Genomic DNA, 20259 nt, shown 5'->3' on the forward strand with positions numbered 1-20259 from the left:
AATTTACCGTTTATTTAACACGTCTAATGAACTGCGATTTCCATGACTGTGCCCATACGAAGGTCCAACAAAACCTCTTCAAGTTTATGTTTCCTTTAAAAAACACACAAAAACCAGGAAAGTATTTGTAAAAATAGTGAAAAACATATTTTTAATCACTTCATAAATCCCTCCATTAACCCTGCCAGTCCTCAAGCAGGTGAAGAAGGTACGGTCAGCTCAGGTGCTGTTAGATGGAGCTGCTGACTTCTTCCAACTCTGTGGTTTTCTCAACCCCAGAGCGTGGCGGAATCTCTTCCAGACTGAAGGCTTCTTTTGTTTCTCAGGGAGAACGCTGGAGAGAGACTTCTCCTCAGTGACGTCCTCCTTACTCTCTCCATTGAGCGGACCACTGGAAACATCAGCTGCATACAGAAGACTGCAGTCCTCATGATAAGAAGCTTGGAGCTTCAACAGCTCTTCTTCGAGAAGCTTCTTCTCCTGCTTCTCCACCTGGAGCTCATTGTTCCACTTCTCCTCGTTGATAGTCTGATTAAGACAGACCTCACGATGAGAAGCTCTGAGCTTCACCAGCTGTTCTTGGAGAATGTTCTTCTCCTGGAGCTCAGCGTTCCACTTCTCCTCGTTGAGAGTCTGATTTTGACAGACCTCATGATGAGAAGCTCTGAGCTTCACCAGCTGTTCTTGGAGAATGTTCTTCTCCTGGAGCTCAGCGTTCCACTTCTCCTCGTTGAGAGTCTGATTTTGACAGACCTCACGATAAGAAGCTCTGAGCTTCACCAGCTGTTCTTGGAGAACGTTCTTCTCCTGCTTCTCCACCTGGAGCTCAGCGTTCAACTTCTCCTCGTTGATAGTCTGATTTTGACAGACCTCACGATAAGAAGCTCTGAGCTTCACCAGCTGTTCTTGGAGAACGTTCTTCTCCTGGAGCTCAGCGTTCCACTTCTTCTCGTTGATAGTCTGATTTTGACAGACCTCACGATAAGAAGCTCTGAGCTTCACCAGCTGTTCTTGGAGAACGTTCTTCTCCTGCTTCTCCACCTGGAGCTCAGCCTTCCACTTCTCCTCGTTGAGAGTCTGATTTTGACAGACCTCATGATGAGAAGCTCTGAGCTTCACCAGCTGTTCTTGGAGAACCTTCTTCTCCTGGAGCTCAGCGTTCCACTTCTTCTCGTTGATAGTCTGATTTTGACAGACCTCACGATAAGAAGCTCTGAGCTTCACCAGCTGTTCTTGGAGAATGTTCTTCTCCTGGAGCTCAGCGTTCCACTTCTCCTCGTTGATAGTCTGATTTTGACAGACCTCACGATAAGAAGCTCTGAGCTTCATCAGCTGTTCTTGGAGAATGTTCTTCTCCTGGAGCTCAGCGTTCCACTTCTTCTCGTTGATAGTCTGATTTAGACAGACCTCATTATAAGAAGCTCTGAGCTCCATCAGCTCTTCTTGAAGAGCGTTATTCTCATCCTGAGGCAGCTCGCTGGTTTGAGTCTCCTTGTCCATGGAGTCAATCTTTTGGCTGTGAGCTTGCCTTTCCTCCACCTCTGTCACCACAAGCTCAACCCTGCTGAAATCCCTTATTAAAGGGGCCACCTTCTCCTCCAGAGCCACAGTGTCCTCTTCCAGAGCCTTCACTTGGTTGCCCTGTGCAGCCAGTTTGCTATTGTAGGCTTTAGAGAGATCTGCCTCTATCTCCTTCATCCTCATCAGATGCTTATCCCACAGTTTGTACCTCTCACCCTGAACCTTTACTGCAGCCAGTTCGCCAGTCTTGACTTCAGAGGGAACTGTCATTTTCCCCTCCAGAGCCACAGTGTCCTCTTCCAGAGCCCTCACTTGGTTGCCCTGTGCAGCCAGTTTGCTATTGTAGGCTTTAGAGAGAGCTGCCTCTATCTCCTTCATCCTCATCAGATGCTCATCCCACAGTTTGTACCTCTTATCCTGAACCTTTACTGCAGCCAGTTCGCCAGTCTTGACTTCAGAGGGAACTGCCATTTTCCCCTCCAGAGCCACAGTGTCCTCTTCCAGAGCCCTCACTTGGATGCCCTGTGCAGCCAGTTTGCTATTGTTGGCTTTAGAGCGAGCTGCCATTTTCCTATTTTTCCTCTGAATCTCATCATCCTCTCTGAGCGTCTTTCTCTGAGCCTGAATCTTAGACATCACTGCTCCACGAGTCTGAAAAACAGAAACATGGAATTCATTATTAAAAGTCCACTCAACACAACCTGAACATAAATTTCTAGAGAAAATGTTTTACCGGAATGTCCATTTTGGTTAAAGGGGATTTGTAGTTAAAAGAGCAGTGTCGTCTTGATGAATTTTTACTGAACAGATCAGTTGTTGTCTCCGTGGTCAGGATTGTTGTCTTCACAAACGAGGACTGTGACTTCTCAGCTGACGGTCTGCTATTTATACGTTTGGTGGATCAAAGCACCAGAGAAACGTCCTCTACAGTCTATAGAGTTTTTAGTCCTTTGATTGACATCTAAAGGTTTGAGGCCAGCAATCCCTTTGATGGTTGCCCCCACCAAAATCATTAAAGGAGGTTTTTAAGCAGCAACAGTTTCCATGGCGATTTTACTACACAACATGGCTGCCCCTGGGATCAGGTTGACTTCTATATGATGCACATCGTTGCAGAGCATACACAAATCTTTAGCTAGGCAGCTACTATAGACATGCTCCACAATCCCTCCCCTTGATGCTCGTAGTATTTTTATTTTTTATATTTAATTCTTTGTTTCCTATTTTTATATTTTCTATATTTATACTTGCACCGACGTGCAGTACCAGTAAACTGTTAGCTATCTGTTTTTATGTAAAATCACTGACATGTTTATTTTTGTTCATTGATTAAATAAATACTATTTCACAAAGAACTTGTATCCCGCAGTTTGTATTAAATCGTAGTGAGATGTAAACTGAGTATGTCACCAAAACACACATCAGTGTTAATTCATAAATCTAAATTAGATGATGTTGATTTATTGATGGAACAGTTTTAAAGGCACAAGAGACAAGCGTAAAAAAAATGCAGATCTGTTTGTTTCCAGCTCCTTCATATTTCAGTTTTTTCTGTTTTGCAGACAGCCCGCACCTCGAGCAGCCCGAGATCTTCCTGCTCCTCCAGACTGTCATCAACATCCTGCTGCCTCCTCGGATCATCTCCACCTCTCGCACCAAGAACTTCATGCTGGACGCTTCGCCGGCTCATTGCTCCACGCCGGGCGACACGGGGAAGGACCTGCGCAGAGAGGGATTAGCCGAGTCCACGAGCCAGGCTGCGTATCTGGGTGGGAATGTGACGATGACATTTTCCAACAGGATGAGTGAAGATACATGCTGCTTCTTTTATTTTTAATTGCGTGTGCATCTTCTCCGCAGCTCTGAAGGTGGTGTTGGTTTGCTTTGAGCGCTCGCTGGGAAACCAGTGGTACCGACTGAGCCTGCAGGTGAAAGAGATGGCGCTGAGGAAGGTTGGCGGCTTGGCCTTCTGGGACTTCATTGACTTCATTGTCCGAACCCGGATCCCGATCTTTGTGCTGCTGAGACCTTTCATACAGTGCAAGGTAAAGACTCAGACTCAGGTGTTTAACGTCTTTTCATGTCCCCGTGTCTTCAAGTTGTTTTTACCTCTTCTCTTCTAGTTGTTGACGCAGCCTGCCGACTCCCAGGAGGAGATCACGGCACGCCACCACATCGCCGACCAGCTGGAGCGACGCTTCATCCCTCGACCTCTCTGCAAGAGCTCCCTGTTCGCAGAGTTCAACAATGAGCTGAAGATCCTGAAGGAGGCTGTGCACAGCGGCTCTGGTCAGAAAACACGCAAACGAAAACTTCATTGTTGATTCTGTGAATTCTTTCATGTTCTGATTCCATCTTGACCTGCCCCCCCACCCCACAGCTTACCAAGGCAAGACGTCCATCAGCACAGTGGGCACCTCCACCTCAGCGTATCGCCTTAGTTTGGCCACAATGTCGCGCTCCAACACCGGCACCGGCACCGTTTGGGAGCAGGAGAGTCAGCCGTCACGCCAGCCGTCTCAAGACACGCTCAGCCGCACTGATGAGGACGAAGAAGAGAGTCAGAAACTCTTCCGTTCTACTTTCACTTTCCACGTTTGTAGAAGGTGAAGTGGACTCACTTCCCTCCGTCCTTCTCTCCGCAGACGACTCCATCAGTATTCCCAGTGTGGTGAGCGAGCACGAGGCCTTTCTGCCCAGGGTCATAACACAGCGGCGTTTCTCCAGCCACGCCACCGGCTCTGCAGCCTCACAGCCCGAGGCTCACCGCACCACCATGCTGCCCAGCCACAGGTAACCCCCCCACAACACAAATACAAACTGACAAACACACGACGACACTTGATAGAATGGTGGCGTCTGTATCAGGAATATTTTAGCTTCATTTTTGTACAATGAGAGAAGGAATGAGAATAAAATCTTCTTCCAAACAGAGAGATCATTTCTGTTCCTGTTTCAGGTTTGTTTATGTAACATGTAGAATTTAAAGTTTCATATCCCACAACCACAGTCATTTTTTTCTGTGTATATCTCTGTTTATATTTACAACATGTCTTTATTTAACAGTCTCAGTTCAGACTCTGTGTGTTGCTACGAATACTTAGAATCGATCAGCTCCAGTTTTGGTGCTCAGACTAAGCGAACGCCCTGGTTTCCTGCCCTCGCGACGACGGGGCTCAGGGATTCGGTGGTGATGGATCTCGACTTCTCTCCCTAAACTCCCACTCTCCCGCTTCGCCCCGTTTTTACAGTGAACCCAATGTGCTAGATGAGTCCCAGGGCCTTCTGCAGGAGGGTAACCTCTCTAGGTACAGTGGCCCTCTCTGTGTGTGTCCCGTTATCTGTCTGCCAGTGGGAGGGGCATTGCCTCAGGACGGCCTCCTCTATTGGCCGTCGATCACTCATCCGCATCCAGTCAAATCGCCTTGGCCCGTCACCCCCCCTCACCTGTCTCTCCCTCTCTGTGTGGCCTTGTCTCTCTCCTCCTAACCCTTCCTCCCTCTGAGCTCCACACTGACCCTCATCTCCTCAGCTCATCTGCTGTGCTTCCCTAACCAGGCCCCTCCCGCATAAGGAAGTAAAAAAAAAAAAAAAAAAACATAGACGGCCCCGGGGGGCCCGGGAGCTCTGCCTCTGTTTCTCCTGTGTTCGCTGTGGGTCTCTGACAGTTGATGTGCCATCACCAAAGTCAGCCTCTCTCCCATTGGTGCCATGGTGTCTCATACTGTTTATGTGTCTTCAGGCTTCTCACTGATCACATTGGGCGTCCGTCTCTGGATACCAATCTGTCGGGGCAGGGGGAACTGGGGCGGCAACTCTAACAAGGACACTGACGTTTGATTTATTAACTTTCACTGTTAATTCACCTGATGTTTCACACTTGAATCTCCAGTAAATCCACAAATAATAATAATAATAACAATAAAACACACTCTCACATCAACACTCGAGTTTCTGTTGTGTCAGTTGCTGCTCCAGCCCCAACCGTCCCCTGTTGTGTTCTCAGTGTATGAATCATGGCGGCAACTGTTTTCTCTCTGCACTGTGATTGGATGTCGTGTAAACATACGTGTGTGTCCAGTGAGTGAGTTCGTAGAGTAGCAGTGACATCTAGTGGTCAAAGATGTGATCAGTGCGTGAACACAGCTCAGGAGATGGTTGATCCCTTAAAGGTGATGAGTTTGTGTCTTTTGGTCTATGTGTGTGTGTGTGTGTGTGTGTGTGCACGGGATTAACTGAACCAGGGTTGCCAGTGTGCAGAGTGAACCAGGGCAGCATAACCTCCTGTTGCAGCCTCCGTTAGGAAGGAAGCGCGGCCTCCGACAGGTGAGGACGTCCACGTTAGTGAGAAGTAATCAGAAAATATAAAAAGTGAACGAACATATTTTCCTCGTTGTTTGTCTGTGAAAGATTTTTATCCGTCAAGATAAAATAAAAGTTTTCACTGTGTTCCTTTTCTTACTCTGCATGAACACAAACCTGCTTGAACGGCACTGTGACTGTCCTGCAGCTGCGGCGCCCCCTGCTGTCCATTCCAAAGAATGAACCCCGGGATCGATCTGGAGCTCGACTCTCGACAACTCGCAGGAGCATCCAGCCCAAGAGCAAACCGCTGGGTAACGTCATCACTGTGTGTGTGTGTGTGTGTGTGTGTGTGTGTGTGTGTGTGTGTGATCAGTCTCCCCCCACTCTTCAAATCAGCACACAGACAGACACCAGATCTGAAGCGATGAGACGTCTCCTCTCGTTGTGTGTGTGCGGACTTGAAGTGACCCGTCCTCCTGTCCTCCTCTTTGTTCCAATGCTGTTTGTTTTGTCTCACACTGACTCTCGCTCTGTTCTGTCTCACGTTTCGAAATAAAGAGACTTTATTGGACTGTGAAGGTGAGACACGACCTTTAACCTTTCCTCTCCTCCCTGCAACGGCCCGCCCCTTTTTATCTGCAACCTCACCCAATAGGACGCTCTGCATGTCTGTCTTGCATACCCCCCTCCCAGCCCCTGCCTCCCCCTCCTGTGTCCCCTCCCTGCCTCCACTCCTCTGTGATGATGCTGATGTGTTAGAGAGTCACCAGCTGGCCTTTGACCTCGTGCACGTGTTGCCCCCCCGCAGCGCACGGAGACCAGAAGAGGTCAGTCACCTTTACGGAGGCGTCCGCGGGGATCGGCAAGCCCCCGACCCCCGGCGCCATCGACCCCGCGGCCGAGGGCAGGAAGTCCAGTCCAGCACCTTCTAAGTCGCCCACGCTGGAGGTGCCGACCGCCTCGTCTGCCACGGTGACCGCCGACCTGCACGGTCCTGCGAACACACAGGTACAGAACAATCAGTCGCCATGGAAACCCAGTAGGAAAGGATGAGTGTGATTCCAATGATAAGAGGTGTTGTTGTGTCCAGGGTCCTGGAGCCATAAGCAGCAGAGAGAAGAGAGAGCAGTGGGGGCTCCGCAGCAGCCTCTCCCCTCCTCCCTCCATCTCCAGACCCTCCACCCCGACTCCCCCGTCCCGAACCTGCTCCCCTCTCCCTTTATCCCGCACTTCCTCCCCCCTCCCTCCACCGCTCCCGGTGCTGGGTACGACCCCGGCCCCGGGCCCCCCTCTGCCTCCGCCGCTGCCGCCTCAGACCCCGCTCCTCCTCCCTCCGCCTCCGCCGGGGCCGTCCAGGATCAGAGAGAGCCCCGGGGACGAGGACACCACCGCGCTCCTGCCCCGCAGCAGCACCCTGCTGCAGCTCAGTGAGGACGCCGGCACGGAGAACCCCCTCCTCACCCCGCTGCTGTCCCCGCCCTCTCCTCGCAGGTCGCCCCGCCGCTCGCCTCTGCCCCTCTCCCCCGTGGACCTGGACCTGGATGAGTCCCACGTGTGACGGACTCTGTCAACCGGCACGTTTCACAAACTTCATGAGCAAAAAAATGAAAAAGTAAAACGGACGTTTGGATTCGTTTCACCGACGATTTGAAAGTCTTTAAAAGGTTAAACAGGAGAGGAGAGGGCTTCTGTGCCCGTCCTGCTCTCTCCTCAGGGTAGTTCTCTAAATATCTCACGTTCATGTGTCCTGTCCTGTCGTGTCCCTCCGCTGTCGAACATCAACGTACAGACGAAGGCTTGAATGTATATTTATAGCAGCAAATCTACTTTATGGCTCGTCTCCATCGCAGACAGATTTATTTTATTAGATGGAGTTTACGTCAGACAGAGTTTTAACAGTCGTCACAGAAAAGGTTGATATTTAAAATGTAGAGACGTCTGTATAGAAGAGATATACATTTAAAAAGATGCTATAACTTGTACAAAGGTTATAAAGGAGATATTTAAAGTCGTTCTAAAGCTGTGTGATAATAACGATACGTGATGATGTGGAACCGGAGGAAGAAGAGTTTATATTTTCAAAGATTATCATTACGGAACAAATCAAACTATTCAAAATGAGCTTTTCAGAAATCCACGTGACTTCTCTTGAAATGTTAAAACTTTAATTTGTTTCCTTGAATTTGCTTTTGAAATGAAAATATGTAAAGTGTCAGAATATCTGACTTTGATTGAAGTGATTTGATCCATTTTTTCTTATTTTCCTCTGAACTCATTCTTCAGCTCTGAAAACTCAATCGCAGTCTCGTTCTCCACTTTGTGTCTGTGACATCGTCTCAGGATCGATGCAGTAGATGGTCGTGACCTCGTCGACTCATTCCATGCCTTAATATTAACGTGTCATTTCTCTCTGGTGAAAACCTCACACCTCCAACACCTCTACCGGCCCACGATGCGTTCAAGGTCACACTTTGAGGAGCAGAATAATATAAACCTGCAGAATCGTGGGGAAATAAATATCTATATTTACTGTAAAACTTAACTGTTCAGGAAAGGCTGAGTTCAAACAGAGTAATTATATCTATAGTTATAACGCAGATATTGATCCGTGCCATACACCAATGCACTGTGAGTGTTTTTCTTATTTGCTGCTTGTGTGTTTCATTTCTGTTGTTCTGCCATTTTGTGAAAATGTTGTAATCGTCCGGTTACAAAGAGAGCGTGTGTCTGTGAGTTCTAGTTTGACTGTTTTATCTGACAGAGGGCAGCAGACGTGCACACCGTGTTCAACACGATGTGCAACACATATCAAGTGTAAACAACATTGTGTGCTACACCGTCAGCACCATGTCAATGTCTTTAAAACACAGAGACGCATCAGAAGCGTCTCCGGTCAGAGCGTCAATCAGAGTTCCCTTTAAATGTAACGTGTCTCTGTCGGGTTGTGTCTTCTTCGTGCAAACTTAGAGTGAATATACACTTTGTCGGGATATTTCTGACGTATCTAAATAAATGGATATTGTTTACAAAGGTTTTTACTTCATTTCTAACTGAGCGCAGATGTTTGAATGTTCGAATCCCCAGACGAAGCAAACAGTCAAAGTTTTCATTTTGAATTAAAGTTTGAAGTTTCAGTTCAATAAACTCCACCCCCGCGAGTCTGTCTAACTTGGTATATTCCAAGTTCCCCTTCTCCATAAATCCCATTGGACTCCTCCTCTTCCTGTTTGCCAGTCGGTACTTCCTGGATGCGGAGCTGCTTGGATCTGGAGCCCATAGATCTTCATGAGGTGAATCCTGTTTCAAATATCAACCCAGTTATTCGATCTTCTGTGTGTTCGACGTGTCGCTGCACGTTTTTCATTGTTCACTTGTGTTTTGGAGGAAAACTCGTCTCATTAGCTTCTCATGTCAATGCTAAGCTAAGCTAGCATCACAAGCTAACCACACCTGTGTGAAATTCTCATGTAAACACTTGATCACTTGTTTTGTCCGAAACTAAACTTGATCTACGTTTGGAAAAACTTATTTAGATTAATTCTATGAAAGAAATTTAGTTATTCACAGTTTCATTCAAACAATAATACAATTTTAGTTTTTTTGGCTTCTCTAAGAAAAGTAGGAACATTTTACTTAAATAAAATCCAAATAAAATCCTGTGGCTTTATTTTATATCTGAAATGTTTCAGAGAATTCAAATCACATCCGTTTTAAAGCTGTTGGAAAAAGTAAAGTGACCTTTATATGACCAAGTTTAATAAATCTTGATAAAATGACTGAGTCAACTCGTCTGTAGGCTGCGACACTTTCCACCTCAGGTTGTTCGACCAAAGTAAAACTCTGAATATATGATTACTTTAAAAACAGCTGCAAGAACTTGAGAGCAAGAGCAGAAGCTTTGTTATATATACAAATATATATAATATATATACTAATACATATATATGTTGTGAGTGATGACTATTAAAACTTCAGTGTGTAAGATTTAGCTGAAAGGATCTATTGATATTTAACATGAAATAATCTTAGTGATGTTTAATATAAAATAATCTATTGATATTTAATATAAAATAATCTTAGTGATATTTAATATAAAATAATCTATTGATATTTAACAAGTAGCTCAGACTGGACAAACTAAACCTTCTGTGTTTCCATGACAACTGAAGCTCCCACAGGTTCCCTCATGTTTGGAAGGAGAGGCTGCAACATTCAGCTTCACCACCAGATGTCACTAAAGTCTACACATTGTATTGATAGTGTTTTATTACCCAGCTCTACCAAACCCCAAATATCTATATATAGATAGATATAGATAATTGTATTTACAATTAAGTAGGAATCAAACCTGTGGCATGTGCAGAGTATTAGACGCCATATTATACGTAATGTTTTAGACTATATTATGATGTTTTGCATGTTTGCATTTCTTCATGGACTTTAAAATTCAACTCATACATGAAGACAATGTGAAGAAACACAGTAAAATAAATAATACAACTTGATGCATTGTGTACAACTGATACGCAATTTATTTACCTTTAATCACACATGTCCATTTTTCTACAACATCGGGTTTCCTTCAGTGTCAGTGCATCTCTTAGGCCAACGAGACAACCAGTAGATTTCAAAACCAAGAAATGTCAAAGTGCTGAGTCGCCTTCTAACACCGAGCACTGAATCTTAAAAAGAAATAAAACCAACACACGAACACACACAAATAATACATCGGCCATTTGCATCTGTCAGGTAAAGAGGTGATGAGGACACTGTGCTCCTTTGCTGGAAGACACACACAGAAAGAGTTTTTGCATAAGGCACAGAAACTTAGGGAGCAGCGTCTCAGTGGCAGAGCGGACTTCCTCCTTCTGCGGAGAATCAGGAACTTTTCTTTAAACTTTAAACTGGGGGGATTTTCAAAGTGTGAAAATTTAGATTTGGAAAGAGAGAGTTAGAACATCTGGATTAAAAAAAAAGTGGCTCTAAAAATAAGAGCAATAAAAGCGAAAGATGGGGGATGAACACGCATTCAAAGAAAATATTTATTTGCATCACAAAACAGGTAAATTTGGTTAAAAGCTTTTACAACAGACATTAACTTCAGTTTGAACAGAGATCAAAACTAAAACGAGGGAGAAAGACGAGAAAAATCTTCAGCTTCACACGAGACTTCATCTCTTTCGGATTTGTTATTTGTCGGCTCGTCTACGACAAGATTCACACGTGACGCTGCCGCAGCGCGACTCCATTCCACACAGCATCAAAACAGCAACGGAGCAGTACCACCTGAAATCGTGAGGGGGCAGTGTAACCCCCCTGTATAAGCAGTACATAAACAGTTTGTGGTTTATAACAGCTATCGTGCTGACGTTAAGGATATTTTGTGTTTATCAACGAGTGGCATTGAACAACAGTTAATAACGATGAAGGAATATTTTACATTGTTAAAACGCTCATTATACGTTAACACACCGGCCTCTAAACAAAACTCATCTTCTAAAAAAGAACTGAACCTGCGAACGACGACATTATATCGTGTTACAAACCATTTGTTTATAAACTGCTTATGATTGTTGCTGATTTAAGTAGCCGCTTAGCTTAGCTTAGCATAAAGGCTGGAGACGGGGAGCGGCGAGGGGATGAGTGGCGCTTTGAGATCAGGATATCGTTGGCAGGTGATAACGTTAGTGGTTTTTATTTTCTCTCAGTTTCCGTCAGTTTGATTGATCTCTGATCTCGCATCGTATTTTCAGGAAGAAACTCCCAGAAAGTCACTTCACCGCCGAGGAAAAGAAAAGAACCGGATCCAGGTCGATCAGCAGAAACGAACGAGTATCATTCATCAGACGATCTTAAGGCTGCGTAAGTAAGAAGAGTCCCCCGACCAGCGTGACAATGTTTTCACCGACATTGGAGCGTTAAAAAAAACAAACAAGAAAACTGATCAAAACGTTGAGGTTTCATCTTGAACATGGCGAGAGAGCGGAGAACACCTCCAGTGACGCCGTCTCTCCGTCCGCCTCCCCGTGTTGCATTCGTCTGTACGTCAGTGCAGGTCATGCTCTCCTTTCATCACCGTCCAACACACACACACACACACTCACATTCCTGAATCTACAACATCAGCATCCGAGACTCATCCTGAAGAAACTAGGATTTGAACGCAGAGTTTTTCCAAAGTGGTTTGTGATAAATCCAGCCTTCGCCCTGCGGGAGGAGAGAGAAGTGTCGTCAGGAAGTGATTAATCGTCACGTGGGGAAAAGAAACGAGACGCTGGAGTTCAATGACCCAGATTCTTGAAGAAGTGAGAAAACCCTGAAATAGAAAACCGTCGACTGGGGAGAGAATTAATGCTGAAGGTGATTTTAAATGTGTTTAGAGGCAGCAGAGGTGACTTTCACAGACTCTTCTGTTTGTCCTCAAATGCCTCATGAAAGTAAAACTCCTGTGTTGACTCTTCATCGTGTTTTTACATCGAAATCTCTTTCACGACTAATTCAAATTAAGATAAGTACAAACTTCTGGATCAATGTGTTTTACGTGTTCATTGATAGAATAGATAAAGGTTTTTGTATTTTCCGTCTCGCTCACCTCTCTGTCAAAGTATCTGGTCCTCCAGGCAGTTTCAGTCTCAGCGCGGTGCCTCTCCTCCGTCCGCTGCCGCTCCTCCAGAATCCGCTTGTGCTCCGTGGCTTTGTCGATGTCCTTCTGCCGCAGGGCCTCAGTCACGTGCTGCCACAGACGCCTGCATCACGGAAACATGTTATGAAAGCGTCGAGACACAAACAACTGCATGAGACGATGGCGTTCGAGTCCACGTCCTCTCACCTGGATTCGGTCGGTCCCTGCTTCTCAACCGGCCGAACCAGCTTCCTCGTTACCGGCAGCTTGGTGACGTCCACCACCCTCGTCTCTCCGCTGGTGTAGCTGAACTCCAACATGCCGTTCCACTCGCCCTGCACACGACACACCACCGCGTTGGTGGTGTTGTGCTTCACCTCCCCTGTGACTCTACGAACGGAACATGTTTGAATCAGTCAACACTAGGATGCACGATTTCCCATTTAGCAGCACTACAGCAACACAACACTCGCAGACGGAGCGATGACGGAGCGACTCACTTGTGCAGTTTACCGCCATAAAAGGGTTTGGTCTGGAAAGTGATGACGGCTGAATAACCCGACTTGACGCAGTTGATGTTGACTTTGCCGCCAAGTTCCACCCAGGGAACGGTGAGGATGGAGCGAGCGTAAGCACAGGGCAGCGTGAAGGTGTACTCCTCGTCGTGCTCCAGCAAATGCAGACAACCTGCAGACAGGACGGAGGCTGGACTGAGCAGCTCATCGTACAAACACGGCGAGTGACTGTAGATAACCATTTCTAAACCTTCCCTTGCTGCATGACAGGAAGAAACTTTGCTGACTCACCTTCACCTATCATGGACACTCCGATGGACATTCCCATGAACTTGCTCTTGGTCCACACGTGCGTGTTCACACACATCCGCCTCTCCTGACATTCAGCGTAAAAGCCGGACACAGGGGGATGATGGGACACCTGCTCCGCCACAAAGCGCACTTGGTAAGGGTCTTGGGGGGCGGGCGGCTCGGCGCCTCCCTGTGAAGGCTCCTTGGCGGCCTCTGGTTTCTTGGGAACCTTCCAGGAGCAGTGGAAGGTCTCGCCGATGATGGGGTTGTAGGGCTTCTTGGCGATGGCGCCCTTGCGGCCTTCGTGGAAGGAGGTGAGGTAGTACTCCACAAACCGGACCATGCGGTCCTCCGGGCTGCTGCCGTCGGTGATGGCCATAAAGAGGTCGGGGTGAGACATGAAGTCGGCGTACATCTCCAGCAGGGAGCGCTTCTCCAGGATGAAGGTGGGGAGGACCACCTGGGAGGAAGACAAATACATATGGAGAATCATCTACCGTGGTTCAAATGGAGGAAGTGATGATGTGAAGCACCGCTGACGTGACCTTGGCGTCACAGCGTCTACTGGAGCTAGAGGGGACTCAAAGAATCCTCCGGATAACTGCGATAAATCAGAAACCCAAGAGGAGGATATCCAAATACGAGAACAATCTGACACCAGAAGATAGAGTTTCTATCCACGACTCAGCTGTTTGTTAGAGAGAGTGTGTGTGTGTGTGTTTACACAGCAACAACAACTTGAGTCCGTCAGGTCACTGAAACTCAATTAAAAGCCATGACAGTGATTCCTCATCACGGACACAGCAGATTTACTTTAATCTAATCAGACAAGTTGTTTTCTGTTAATATTAAATTTGAGGTCTGATGAACGAGCTCGGGCTGTCACTTTTTATTGAAATTCTAATTTAGACTGATCGTAAAAATATGACAAAACTAGTTTCACCTTTCTTTTTCTAATCAGCCGACAAAAATGTAAGACGTATGTAATGTATGAGAAAACTACGACAAAAGAAATGACGAAGGGAAGAACCAAGTGTCCCTGCGTTTTTTAAATCATCGACGGAAACGTTTAATAAATAAATGAGCTTTAAAAGTCGGAGAATCCCCTAAAAAGCGATTTGTACACAAACGTGTATCATTAACAGATGAGTTCTTGTTTTTGCTGCTCGGCAGAACATGGAACTCGACCTACCCGTGTGAGGTCCATGCCGAGCTTCAGCTGGGACAGCAGGTGTAGGATGACGCTGCGCTCCTCCTCCACGGCGCCCAGGTCCTCCTCCTTGTCTGTGAAGGCGTCCTCCAGCTCATCCTCCGCGTCTATGTCTTCCTGTTCCTGAGAGTGGGAGGGGACATAGTCAACACAACCGGGTTGAAAGCAGAAGATTGTTAGAAGCAACTGCAAAAATGGAAATTATGTCAAATAAAAGTCCTGAAAACTGTGGATCCTCCTGGAGCAGAGAGGGTGTGATTTCCTCGCTCTTACCCCAGAGAAGCTGCAGGAGTCTGGGCTGCTGAGCTCCAGGTGGCTCCCCTCCAGCTGACCCTCCCCTGTGGTGAAGCTGCCCAGGGAGCTGCTGCCGTTCTTCAGGATGTCGGGCAGCTTGGGCTCCAGCCACTCGATGGTGGGTCCTGTCGTGGACAGGGAGTTCTCAGTGGCAGGTTCAGAGGTACTCATGGTACTACCCCCCCTCCACCCTACGCCGGGCCTACCATTCGCCACACAACACCCCACAACTGCCCGGCTGCCGACTGGACAGATGGTTACTCCTCGTCGGCTGCCCGAGACCAAACGAGTGTAACCCGACCCGTCCGACGAGCCGAGTATCAGGATACCTTGGCCCCGCCGACAGGAAACATCCTCGTCCTCTGATTGGTTTAAAGCCTCTCAGTGTGGCCTGGACATTTTTTTAATGTGCGGTTAGAGGTGGGCAGACCTCATTCAAATTCACCTCGTGCGTTGTCGGACAACTTCACCCGATTGGCTGCGTGCGACAAGTCCGGCCAAATGAAATATACATCGAGTAACGAGATCTGCTGTGAAAAAGTGGGACATTACTCGGACGTTTTCCACATTTCAAATCGACCTGAATAGAGAGGGTGGAGAACTTCAGCTCACTTCCAAAACGCAACAGTTGTCAACGTGAAGCTGTGTCGACTTTTTTCCACAGAGCAGAAAATAACTGATGTGAAATATCATCGGGACTTTTTCTAACGTGACGAGTCAGATCGTGAAAAGAACAGCGTGTTGAGCCGCAGCCTGCAAAGTGTTGCTGATGGATATTTCAACCATCTGAGATCTAATTACCTTCGAGACAGGTGGTAAGAATAGGTACAGCTCCTTATCAATAATGCAAAATAATTCCAGTGAGCAGCCAAACTCTAGATTGTTTGTCGTGAGGACTGCATGTGGCACAGATGCATAATCTGCAGCGTCCAACAGCAGAAACGCTCACGCCTGGAAGAATAACCAGCAAATGAACAAAAGAGTCAAGATAAAGCAACAACCACCACATCCGCTGCAGAGAGAACCGGCCGCACACTCACCTCCCAGGGAGCCTCTCTGCCTGGCCACCTGCTGCAGGTGCAGGATGTGCAGGCACTCGTTCAGGCAGTTCATGGTCGCCATCGACGTGGCCTTGAGCATCAGCAGATCCTGGTCCAGAGGGGAGAGACCGGGGGCGGCCGGCAGACCCTCGATACTCTGGATCAGGTCCCGGTGCTGGCCCTGGGCCTGGGTCATCATCTGGAGGAGGATCGTTCTTTTTTTTTTATTCATGCATCCATGTTTTTAGGGCAATAAAAATAAGACAAATAAAAAACACATGCCTCCGGATTTTGACATGACTGAAAAACTCTCGTACAACCAATATAACTCTCTAATAAATAAATATAAATAATATAAATATATGCACATTTCTTAAACTGCAATATCACACAGACGTCTTTATTTAAATATTAAAAACAAATCCCTTAAAATAAAGATCGACTGATCACTGCTATCTTCCGATGCCCTCTGGTGGACGACCTGCACGCATGCATCTAGGTGAAGATGAGAATTCACGACGGAACTAATTAAAATCAGCAGAAGCTCCAGGTCTAAATATTTTACTTTTACAGCTGAATGTCTTGTAGGAACATTGTGTAGCTCGTACTTGTAAAAAGTTTCATTGTGGCAACATCACTGAAGTTTAAACATTAATGAAACACGCTGCGGTGAGTAAAGTGCCAGGCTTTATCTTTCCTGCTCATCTTCATCATCATCACTTTATCAAGACTTCACATATTATTTAAAGCTCATTTTATCTTTATTTTGTTAAAGTAATTTGTTGTAAATCATTTTTTGTGGAATAAACAGGGACAGGAAATTGATTTTTATCTTTCCAACATGACACAGGTTTTAAAAACAGCAGAATAAAAACTTGTCCTCATAGACTGTAAATAAAGATGGACGACATGTCTCTGTACCTCTCTGGCGTCCATCAGGTGGTCTGGCAGCAGCGACCTCTTGCTGGAGTAGAGCGACGAGCCCTTGTGGACCTGCGACCAGCCGAATAAGGTTGGGTTTTGGCTGGGGCGGCGCGCGGACATCGGTGAGCTGCCGCTGCCCTGAGACGCCATCGAGTAGCTCCGGGACTTGGGAGGGGGGTTACTCTGCAGAAGGAGGACACGACGTTTATCAAACGTGAATTACAGGATGTCACAGGTGAACATTTCTATCATGGCAGCAACAGTCATAGAATCACTTCCTCTTTGGCAACAAGTCTACAAAGTAAGAGCACAACATTCTATTAATCTGAGGACTTTGGTCTGATGATTGAATCACCTGCTAAACAAACCTCTGATAGGCAATGTGTGCAATGTGCGCCATGAACAAATAACACCAGTTAAGTAAACCATTCCAACTTATGTACGATGAACGTAGAACATGCTTTAAAGACCTGATCTGCAACTTTCAAAGGTTGAAAACGAGTCCAGAAAATGTAATCGATACAGTCACACTGCAAACACAACTTGAAAAAATGATAATAAAGAATAAATAAAGTGTCATCTATTTGTTGACTATGTTAAGCCGCTGCTACTGTAATCCTTCAGGGAGTTCTCATGTGTCTCCACAACATTAAATGAGGTTGTGGGCAGTGTAGTCGTGTGTGGATCAATATTTAGATCAATACGAGTAAAACTTGATCCTTTTTCCACATAAACATCAATGTTTACCCACAGAGGAGTTGATTTTCAGCAGGATTGTAATGATAGAGAGATCCCACTAAATTATGCAGGAATATTTAATCACTTTATTTTACATTGTGAGAAAAGATGATTCCCAGAGAATAATTCACGGATGAAAACAAACCAGGCAGATTAAGGGGAATAACATCTACGTGTGTTTTCATTTTGTAGAGGCTTGACTTTATTTAAACTGTTGGGCCTCTGTGGAGGAATCCGCTCTACGAAGTGATATTCATGTGGCACAAATATTTACACTGCTGCCGTCTCTGTGCGAATGCTCCTTTGACATGTGGAAACCAGGAAAAGAAAAACTCTCCAGCTCACACCCGCTCCGCGCAGGAGTCAGGAGAATTATTTGGATCAGTTTAAAACACTGTGTGATCGTCTCACCTTCCCCATGGCCTCTGTGTGGTGCTGTGTGCAGATCTGCAGCCTGCTCACCCAGTGCTGCCGCTCTTTGGCATCAGTGGCTGAGAAACACACAGGAGAGCACAACCTTGTTCATTACTCTGAACCTGATCCCACTCTGCATCAGATCCCGCTTCACCCGATAATGGAAAACACAAAGATCAATACTGTGAAAAGCTGATGGACGGTGATGACTGCGCCCGGAGTTCAAACTGTAACTGACGCAGGGAGGGGAAGCTTTAAGATGAGCACACCACCCTCTTAAGTGATTGATAATTACATCAGGAAGTCAGGCACCCACCCCTGAGCTTGTACTGCTCCCCGCTGATGGCGTTGACAGTGAAGGTGTGCGAGTCCTCGTCGCTGGGGGAGATGACGGCCCCGGCCAGGGGGAGCATGCCGCGGGGCTTCTGGGGCCGCGACTGCTCGTTGACAAAGTACTCCAACAAGCCCGCCTCATTGTTTAACACAAAGAACCTGGAGACAACAGACGGCACGACAATGTCACAACCACAGGGATGCACCTGAAGAGGATTCTTCTGGATGCTGAATCCTGATTGAACTGTCCCCCGTCTCTTACTCTTGCAGGTTTGTTTACAGCTCACCTGTACTGCCACCCTGTCACCAGGTTGGTGTATTTCATCAAGTAGCCGTCAACATTCTCCATGTGGTCGCTGCCAGGGCACAAAGAACACTTTAGAAGCACTGAGGACGCACCACGGACACACAAATCAATCATGGCCGAGTCTGCTGACAGATTAGCTGAGAGATGCTTCTGTTTACTGGCAGATTAGAAGCACAGCGACATTATAATAACACGACGATCATGTTAAAGCTACGAGGTGACACGTCAGTGGCTGGACAGCGTTAATGAAAACACAAAAACGTGTCGATATATCACATAAATGCTGCTCGTGAGTCACTGTAGCCGTTAGCATGCTAAACCTCCACCCACCTGTACTGCCAGCTTTTGGCACTGGCTCTCCCCGAGCTCGGGGTCTTGTTCTGGGGGACGACATCCAGCTTCCCAGCCTCGCTCTCCGGGACTCTTATCGCCGTGGTCTCCGCTTGCATGGTCGCTGGCAACGAACCCAACTCTCCGGCTGACTCAGGCTCGCCAGTGTATGGGTTTGAGCTATGCTAAGCTAGGCTAGGCTAGGCTAAGCTAAGTCTCCACAGATTCGAAGCAGCTGTTCGGAGACTTCAGCGGAAGTGTGGATTCATCTCAGGTGGAAAGGAACTCGGCCGCGTTGACTGTCTACGTGAATAAAGGCAAATAAAACATGGTTTAAAACGGAAACTAGCTCGTTAGCATGTGTGCTAACTCCTCTGATATTTACTGCTCTGGCAGCAGCACAAGTCACGTGACCCGCTCAAGCGCTGACACTTCCGCATTCGAAAAATCACAACAACTGAAAAATAAAATAAAATAAACAAAGATAGAGGCTAAACTTCATGTTTGGTTATTTTAAAATGATTTTTTTACTTGTTTAATACGTGTTTTATTTAATATTTTATCCTACAAACCAATGATAAACATACAATTATACATATTACTATATAAATGTGTATTGTTCTTTTAATTTGACTTAAATTCGCAAATATTAAAATGGAAAAAAGTAAAATCTATATGTACAACCCTGATTAAAATGCATTTTGATCAAATAAAATAATACGATTATTGATAGGCACAGGACACAGTATTTTATTATTATTATTATTCTTTTGTAATGATTTTATTGTATCTGATCAGAATCTGAATATAGGCTACAGGAAACCTTTTTCTAACTGTACTCTTGGAGAAACAAGCAACAAAATACAAATAAATGTATTAAAAGATTTATTTATCACTATATTATGTTTTTGTCAGGTATTGGTAATGATTTAGCTGAAAATATTAAAAACATTTTTTTAAATATATATGTAAACTTTCTGACGTAGTTTTTAACTCACTGACTATTAATATTCGTTGATCTATTTTGGTTCAAGTCATGTTTACGGGCGGAAATCGTGATTGCTTTTATTGTTGAGCATCCTCTTGACCGGAAGTGTCACTAATTACCTGTCCGGCTTGACGTCGCTTAGTCCAGAGGATGAGACATTAGTTCCGCTGTTTCCTGTCAGTCTTTAATAATAAATGAGTCAATAAAACATTTATTCGCTTTATTTTCTTTGTTTTTCTGAACAACTCAGTTTAATATTCAGTTATACATATTCAGAGTGAATTATGTTCGACATTATAAAGCGCGTGGGGACGGAAATAGAGCAGTTACACACCTGTTGCATCGTTTTAATGCACGTTTTTAAAAATAACAATAATAATAAAGGAGTGTATCCGTGGAGGAAGAGGAGGAGGAGGAGGAGGAAGAG

The 20259-nt window shown here is 45.9% G+C and overlaps 3 protein-coding genes across 19 annotated transcripts in view; 1 reads left to right on the top strand and 2 right to left on the bottom strand.

Moving 5' to 3' along the window:
- Nucleotides 1–17301, top strand: part of LOC109646580 (protein unc-80 homolog) — a 49182-nt gene extending 31881 nt beyond the window's left edge. For 10 of the 17 annotated variants that reach the window (XM_069520961.1, XM_069520964.1, XM_069520970.1 and 7 more), the window contains 13 exons: nt 3084–3290; nt 3382–3566; nt 3645–3810; nt 3902–4081; nt 4167–4314; nt 4773–4829; nt 5766–5847; nt 6032–6137; nt 6385–6405; nt 6635–6834; nt 6917–9116; nt 11580–11688; nt 16738–17301. In XM_069520961.1, the coding sequence (XP_069377062.1) occupies nt 3084–3290; nt 3382–3566; nt 3645–3810; nt 3902–4081; nt 4167–4314; nt 4773–4829; nt 5766–5847; nt 6032–6137; nt 6385–6405; nt 6635–6834; nt 6917–7384 (1820 nt within the window). In that variant the 3' untranslated portion in view covers nt 7385–9116; nt 11580–11688; nt 16738–17301. The remainder of the gene's footprint in view (nt 1–3083; nt 3291–3381; nt 3567–3644; nt 3811–3901; nt 4082–4166; nt 4315–4772; nt 4830–5765; nt 5848–6031; nt 6138–6384; nt 6406–6634; nt 6835–6916; nt 9117–11579; nt 11689–16737) is intronic. The other 7 variants (XM_069520963.1, XM_069520968.1, XM_069520973.1 and 4 more) reach the window with 3 other exon arrangements.
- LOC138406970 (golgin subfamily A member 6-like protein 24) lies at nt 123–1743 on the bottom strand. The gene is made up of 2 exons (XM_069520983.1): nt 1408–1743; nt 123–1092 (listed from the first exon to the last, which is right to left on the bottom strand). Exons 1-2 carry the CDS (start codon nt 1702–1704, stop codon nt 220–222), a joined length of 1170 nt encoding a protein of 389 aa, XP_069377084.1. The 5' UTR covers nt 1705–1743; the 3' UTR covers nt 123–219.
- osbpl11 (oxysterol binding protein-like 11) lies at nt 10341–20094 on the bottom strand. Its single transcript, XM_069520978.1, has 13 exons — nt 18845–20094; nt 18495–18563; nt 18191–18366; nt 17872–17951; nt 16720–16905; nt 15799–15997; nt 14738–14883; nt 14447–14587; nt 13255–13714; nt 12949–13135; nt 12656–12838; nt 12419–12572; nt 10341–12033 (listed from the first exon to the last, which is right to left on the bottom strand). Exons 1-13 carry the CDS (start codon nt 18961–18963, stop codon nt 11977–11979), a joined length of 2157 nt encoding a protein of 718 aa, XP_069377079.1. The 5' UTR covers nt 18964–20094; the 3' UTR covers nt 10341–11976.
- Nucleotides 20095–20259: the final 165 nt, after the last annotated feature.

The sequence above is a fragment of the Paralichthys olivaceus genome, chromosome 24 (genome assembly GCF_024713975.1).
Source record: "Paralichthys olivaceus isolate ysfri-2021 chromosome 24, ASM2471397v2, whole genome shotgun sequence".
NCBI classification, from domain to species: Eukaryota; Metazoa; Chordata; class Actinopteri; order Pleuronectiformes; family Paralichthyidae; genus Paralichthys; species Paralichthys olivaceus.